The sequence below is a fragment of the Coffea arabica genome, chromosome 1e (genome assembly GCF_036785885.1).
Source record: "Coffea arabica cultivar ET-39 chromosome 1e, Coffea Arabica ET-39 HiFi, whole genome shotgun sequence".
NCBI classification, from domain to species: domain Eukaryota; kingdom Viridiplantae; phylum Streptophyta; class Magnoliopsida; order Gentianales; family Rubiaceae; genus Coffea; species Coffea arabica.
The window spans coordinates 49,762,100-49,769,456 of NC_092311.1; the positions used below are offsets into that span (position 1 = coordinate 49,762,100).

The 7,357-nt window shown below is 39.1% G+C and overlaps 1 protein-coding gene across 1 annotated transcript; it reads left to right on the forward strand.

Annotated features, from left to right (window-relative positions):
* The first annotated feature begins 1,193 nt into the window (after positions 1-1,193).
* LOC113711355 (ran-binding protein 1 homolog b) lies at positions 1,194-4,471 on the forward strand. Its single transcript, XM_027234522.2, has 4 exons — positions 1,194-1,517; positions 1,645-1,796; positions 1,914-2,039; positions 3,863-4,471. The coding sequence occupies exons 1-4, from the start codon at positions 1,366-1,368 to the stop codon at positions 4,093-4,095; spliced, it is 663 nt and encodes a 220-aa protein (XP_027090323.1). The 5' UTR covers positions 1,194-1,365; the 3' UTR covers positions 4,096-4,471.
* The last annotated feature ends 2,886 nt before the right edge of the window (positions 4,472-7,357 follow it).

A 7,357-nucleotide genomic window follows, 5' to 3' on the forward strand; every position in this document is an offset into this window, starting at 1 on the left:
AAGTACTAGCAAATAGAAAGTGTAAAAAAAAATGGAAATTGTCAAATTGCTTGTCTTAGAGAAGTAACGTGACTAATAAGCAAGGCTACACATTACATGTATAGCCATATGCCTTTTAGTTCTACCTAATTTTAGGCATTACTTACTGATTAATGCTATATTAAGAGTGTAAGATAACCTAATTTTAAAGTCATGTTTATTTGTGCAATTAGGAAAAAACATACATTCACACACATGACTACTATATCTAACAAAGAAAAAAAAACACACAAACATAACCGCAAAATAATGAGTCTCAGCTACCTGACGCATGGCGTCAGGGCTAAAAAACTAGTAGAGAAGAAAGTGAGAATGGGGAAGCAAGCAAAAAGGCGTTTTGCACGTTTGCTTATGGTTGCTGTTGCTGCAGACATCTTTGGTTAAAAGAGAAATGGGTGGTGCTGTCAAGTGCCAAGGATCTGTAAGTGTCCGGCGATGTGTTGCACAATCAACATGACAATGGGTCTGTTTGGTAAAGGCCCGTTGGAAAAATGATAATTTGGGCTTTAGTCTACGATCCACGGGCTTTTAACTGCCTTCCCGAACAGTTTCAAATATGGAGAGCTGCACTGCACAGCCTTTTTTTTTTTTTTTTTTTTAAATAATTTTTACCCTATCACAAATTAACTTAAGATTGCATGCATGGCCTTGTCGCAATAAACATTGCGACTTACAACATTTTTAGTCCAAATTTTTATCTTTTACGAATGAATTGAATAAAAAGACAAGATATCCTTTCTTGATCCTTTAATTTGGCCTTCTTTGAATTGTTATGAAAAATATCAAATTATCTGAAGGCAATGAGGCTTAAATTGGCACACAATGATTTGGCAAGAATTAAGCACGGTTTTTCTATTTATGCACTTGTAGAAAATAAAATGAGAAAAGAAAAACATAAGTCTTCAACTGGTCCAGCACGTAAAGAAAGGAGAAGAAAATTCTAGAAAATTCCGTAGCTTTTTTCTTTTCCTTACCTATTTAGTAGTCTACCTTTACAAAAAAAAAAGAAAAGAAAAGAAAAAAAAACAGTTGAAAGCCACCACGACTTCGTAGTCCGTATACCTGTAGTGCTGCGTAAATCTCACGCCTTCTTCGCAGTTCCAATTCCCCAAACCAAAACCCTCTCTTCCAGCATTCCAATCCTCCTATCCCTCAGGCTACTATATAAACCCTCATACCTACTCCATCGCACCCCTTAGGCATTTCCCAGTTCCCCACCCTCACCGCTCCATTGTCTCTCTTTCACGCACAACACATACTTGCTTTCGAAGTTAATCAGCATTGGCATAGAGCTCGAATTTTTTCTCTCTCCAGAGCACTATTAAAATGGCCAGTAACGAGCCCGAGCACAGCAGAGAGGAGGAAGAGACCGCTGCCGCTGAGGACGAAGATACCGGAGCTCAGGTTGCCCCTATCGTCAAGCTTGAAGAGGTTTCCGTCACCACTGGCGAAGAAGATGAGGACGCCATCCTCGATCTGTACTTTCCTTTCCTTTCCTTTCCTTTTTTGTTTTTTTTAATCTTTTGCCTCTCGATCTGCTACAATTATGGGATTTATGTTAGAAAATTATAGGGTTTTTCATTTTTTCTTTAAATTGTTAATTAGGAAATCAAAGCTTTACCGATTTGATAAAGACGGAAATCAATGGAAGGAGAGAGGCGCTGGCTCTGTGAAGCTCTTGAAGCACAAAGAGACTGGAAAAGTTCGTCTCGTTATGCGTCAATCTAAGACTCTTAAGATCTGCGCTAATCATCTAGGTCCGTTTCTATTTCTTTTTTTTTTTTATAAAAATATTTGCAGTAGTTTACCTGATTAGTGTGTTATTAATTTTCTTTGGAAAATTGTGATCTGAAAAATTTTGTATTGTTCTGCAGTTGGGCCGACCATGACAGTTCAGGAACATATTGGAAATGATAAGTCTTGCGTGTGGCATGCTGCGGATTTTGCAGATGGTGAACTTAAGGATGAGATGTTCTGCATTAGATTTGCATCTGTTGAGAGTAAGTATATGTCGCTGTTGATCAATGGATTTTTTTTGGGGGGGGGGGAACGTATCCAAGTTCACGTTTGTTCGATGACTTGCTTAACACAGTTTGATGGTGATGTTATCTGCTTCATTTTCTACTTTTACTTCAAGCATGCTGCGTGTTTTTATGTTGAGATCCATGCTTGTCCATTCTTTGTAGAATTAATAATATTTTCAGACATATGTAGTTTTTCTAATGCTTGAGATCATTTTATGCTTATTGCTGTGGTGATTTGATAGGTTCAAATTCTTTGCAGCATTTGGTTGTTTTTTGTTCCGAGCTGTTGGTTTTGTGTATCATTTGTATGCTATGTATTAGTAAAGTTTAGATATGATAGGCTTATTGCCTAGCTTAACTGTTAATGATAAGAATTGAGATATCTTGCCACATTTTGGTGGAGGGATCTTATCTCTTAGGATGGTTCAGGTTGGCTTTCCCATGAATTGTCTTCTGTTGAGTGTTTCTCTCTGATGTCATTGCTGTCGGCAGAAACCTGATAAAGGAGTCATGTAACACTTTCCTATGCTTGAAGGGCAAATGTTTTGACTAAGGTTATCATTGAAGCATACTTTTCTTTTTTGCCTATTAACATAAAATTTGCTACCATTGAAAACTTTTTGGCTTTTTAGGAACTAGTTGCTCTGAAGGTTAATGTCATTTAATGTGGCAGAATCATTGGGTTTTGATCTCATTAGATGCTTACTTTGTTGTGACCAATTAATTCCAGGGACGTGGCAGAGCGAAGGAAAGCATAACAACTGTAACTGACCCTTTTTCTGTTGCATGACTACTTGTTAATTAGTTTTCTATTTTCTAGGCAATGACTCGAGAAGAGCCAAAGACGAGAGTTCTTTTTTTTTTGGGGGGGGGGGGGTCGGGAAGGGGTATAGGGGAGATATGAAGCTACATTACTAGTCATTGTGTTTTTGCAGAATTTCAGCTTTCTCTGTGTTACCCTTCACCATGTAATGCCCCACAAAAACATTCACCTGTCATTCTTTTTTTAATAATTTTCCCTTTTTGGTTGTTTATATCCTTTCACTGGTTTCATGATTTGCAATTAGTGCTGGAAGAGGTAATTTTGCCAACATATGGATGACATGGACTCTTTTTTAGTTTATCTTCATAAACAAGTGCAAATGAAGAAGTGATCTATTTTTCTTTATAACCTACTGTGCTAATGATTGGAAAATGCTGGAAAGCTTCAGTGTAGTGATCTGCTAGTTAATTTATAATAAAAGACAAACTGATGCTAAATAGAAGAGGAGATGCTTGTGCGTTTTGCATGATTTGTTACTTATATCTTGCCAGATTGGGACTCTCAATCTGGGAAGATGAAGTATTTATACTTCCATTCGCTTCTTCTTGGTTACAGCTCTGTGAGAGTTTTCCGGTTGCCCATTAGCCACTAGGTATCATTTTATCATACATGGTTAATGACACACTTGACAAGGGACTAAAGACATTCATGGCTTCCTTTCCCTCACTCTCCTTCAGTAATTCTTTAGATGTTAAATATGTTAAAAATCTATTGATCACTCCTGATTATGTACTTATTATCCATTGATTTAGTCAACTTATTAAATCAGGAGAGGAAGTTTTGGGACCTTTTGGGCCAATACTTGAGAGTTGTGCCTTGTGATATTTCAAGTTGGTACTTGGCAGTACATTGATTATAGTGACGCAGGAGTAGTAGTTGTTCTACAATTGCTATGTTTCTATGGAGGATCAATTATTGTTGTTGGGTTGGTAGCTCTTGTTCTATTGCTTATGCAGTCGTTTGCTCCTCTGTTTAGATTGCAGAACCTTTATGGAAAGGGTTCAAGAAGTTGCTGAATCCCAAAGGAGTAAAGAGGAAGACAAAGATGCTTCTGCTGCTGCCGGAGTGCTTGAGAAGTTGAGTGTTGAAGACAAGGCAGGCAAAGAGAAAGCTGAAGAAAAACCCAAAGAGGAGACCAAAGAAGAGGCTCCTGCTGCAGGCAAGGAGAAGGTTTCGGAAAGTGAAGACAAGGAGACCGCTTCAACTTGAGAGAATATTGATGATGCCTTCAGTTCCCATTTCTGATTTGGTGAAGTTAAAACTCTCACTTCAGTCACCACCCATTCCATAGAATGTCTAGTCTGGTGAGGTCAGTGGAGTGTCAGATATGGGTGGCAAATGGTGTGGGTCTTCTTGGTCAGGTGTAGACAATGGTTGGTTTAAATTCGAGTCCTCTTTATGTGGGGATTCAACATTGTTTCGATTTTGGTCTTGTGTGCGAATATAACTAGAGGTTTTGGCCAGTGGTATTTATTTGCCTGGAGTAAGTTGTTCTGTTGATTTATATGCTTGATGTTACAAATTACAAACGGCTTCCGCTGCCGAAAGAGTTGGGGGAAAAAAATTTTCCATCTTGAATGCCTTATTCCTTCTATTATATCATTATATGTTTTGATTCCTAAACAAAGGCAGTTAGCTAGTAGTAGTAAGTTACCGTCCCAAGTATTTGCTCGTATTAGAAGAACTTGTGGCATGGCTGTGCAGCCTTCCAAAGAATTCTTATCGAGCATTACGTAGACACTGGAATTCCCATAAATATTGTGATCTAGTGATGGTCGCAAGAAGTGTAACAGCCTGAGTGGTTTGGGTGGTTCTAACGGGCTTGAAAGTTCTTGTTGCGTATGGTGGTCAAAGCAGAGTCTTATCTTCGCCCCCTGGGGCAAACCAAAAGGATTGAAAGAGACCCAAAATGGTCCATTACTTGTGCTTTCTTTGCTCACTATAGCAAGGACAAAATAGCCAGCGAAGGAGGTTGATTCCCTTTCTTTTGAGGATTCCCGGGGCCAAATTTGGATCCTGAGTCCTGGCATCATCCCGTGTGCAGTACATGTGAACTATTTTTTTAGTATTACCTCTTTTACCGTAGAGTGCGAGGAGATTTTGCTGATCAGTTCAGTTGGGCAGAATCAGAGTAGCAGCAGCAGCAGCAGTGTTAATTGTTAAATCACATAAATCTCCAAACGAAGCGCATCACAAAGGGGGTCACGAGCGTCAGGGAATGGGCTTGGGCCTGGCATTCAAAGGATGGTGGGTACAACAATAACTAGACCAAAGTAATTTCCTGCCTGCAACAGTTATGCCTTTACCAGCCTCCTTTACGGTATGCATTTTGCAGTTGAAATTGTCTGCTGCTGGAGGACTGGAATCGCAGGCAAGATCTGAGCCTTGTGGATTCCTGTAGGGTTGGCTGGGTTTATCATCTAATCCTCTCATTGACAATAGTACTGCGGGATCAGCCGATTATGACATGAATGATCGGAAACAAATCAATGAACCTAATCTTATCAAATAACCGGGGAGGGATAGAAATTGCCAAGCTCCCAAACAAATCCAAAGAACTCGAACTGACTTCGTTTGTCTGCTTCTGCTGGCTAGTGAGGTCGAAAACAGTCCGATCAAAGATGTTTTTTTTTTTTGGATCAGTTGTCATCATCTACACCTGATCAAAAAAAATATTTTACGCGGGCTTTTTTAAACTTTTATTGTCCCTACCGTTCCGCACACGAGGGCCAAACCAAAGGAGATCTCGATTAAGGTTTCCGGTTTGCTTCAATAGCTGCGCTTGGGCATGGTACTTTGCTGGGGCAGGATACAGATGTTAGGATTGCATTAAATGCGTGATATTGAAAGCACTCCAAACACATTCTTCGCCTCTGGTGCAAATTTTTTGTTTTTCATCAGTAGTCTGCGGCCTGCCCATACAGTGTATACCTATCAATAAAATTCGGCATTTAAGATGTGTACGGTTGGTACTTGGTACGCTAATCATTCTTGTGATTTTTGGTAGAAAGAAAACCAAAAAGGCCATCTTTGGTTGTCAATTTGCATAATTTTCAGTGCAGCGTATGGTGCCTCCGGTGGTCCGATTGGAACACAAGCAGTCGTGAGCTCAGTGGTAGCCAGTTTGGTTTGGTGGGGTTTTCTTTGACTACTGAGATCACCCACTTTTCCACCGGGCCAATGCCTTCTTGCGACCCAAAATAAAACTACCTCAAAATGGAATCACACCCCATCGATTACTGTTATCGATCAATAATGTAAACTTCTTGATTCACATTCAAAGCATTTTTTTTATCACTAGTTTCTAATAGACGATTGTTGACTCTAAACTTCAAAAGCATGGAATAGTTAAGCCAATGTATGTGCACTCAGCAAATCACTTCGTCTTTAATCCCAGTTATTATGTTTAAGATCATTGGACTACCAAGACTTCTTGGTATTTAAAAAGTCTTGCATCTCTACAATTCCATCAAGGAGAATGAAAGCATCAAATGGTCGTCCTATCGGAGAACATTCTTCTTATAGGCAGGATCATATAAGGTTTATGTGGATCTTTTTAAGAACGCTTAAAATTTTGCTCCTGAAAACAGGAACAAGTTGTTCCTGAATTTTGATTATAATTAAGAACTTGATCGAAACTACAACTCTACTGCAGAGGTCATTCGGTTCGAGGGAGAGGAGAGAGAAAAAAAAAAAAAAAAAACTGGTCCAGCTGGTGTAAGAGAATTCGTGTATTTGTTCTCACGTTTGCTGATTAATTCACAAATACAAACACAGTAGTGAGCTGGTGGTCACCACCAATATATTAAAGTTTGGTAGGGTAGGAGACAAGGGTTCAAACCTAGTCTCCCCCCAATTTGCCATATTAAAAAAGTGGCTCTACTTAAAAAGTCCAAGTTGGTGCGTAATAGTGCACCCGTCTGGTCCGATAATAGGTCGGTCCCCTCCGAATTATCCTTGAATCTCTCCAGATCCTTCTCCTTCCCCTACTGTAAAATAATCTATCGTATAAAAAAAAAACAAACACAATAATGGTCCAATCACAATATTCAGATCAATACAGCTACCCAAAGCTCACCCTTCCCCCACACCCCCCAACACACACAAACACACAACACCATCACCACCACAAAAAAAAAAGAAGGCTATAGACATTTTAGAGCTTAGAAGACAAAACCCACAAATTTTTTGTAAGTATAGATACTTTACCTTTCTCTTTGGTGCTAAAATGTCATTTGATATTCTAACATAGTTATTGACAGACACCGTAAATGTGTTAGAAAGGGAAAAAAAATGATAAATGTGTTGGCAATTTTTTTCATTCTAGTGTGAGTAAATCTGACTTAGCTAAGATACGTGTCTGACATGTTTCATCTTTTCCTTCAAGGCGTCAGATATTCCAAGTCCAGCTTAACATTTAATGCGAGATAATCACTAGTAAGTACTATTTTATTCTGAGGTGGACAACAGT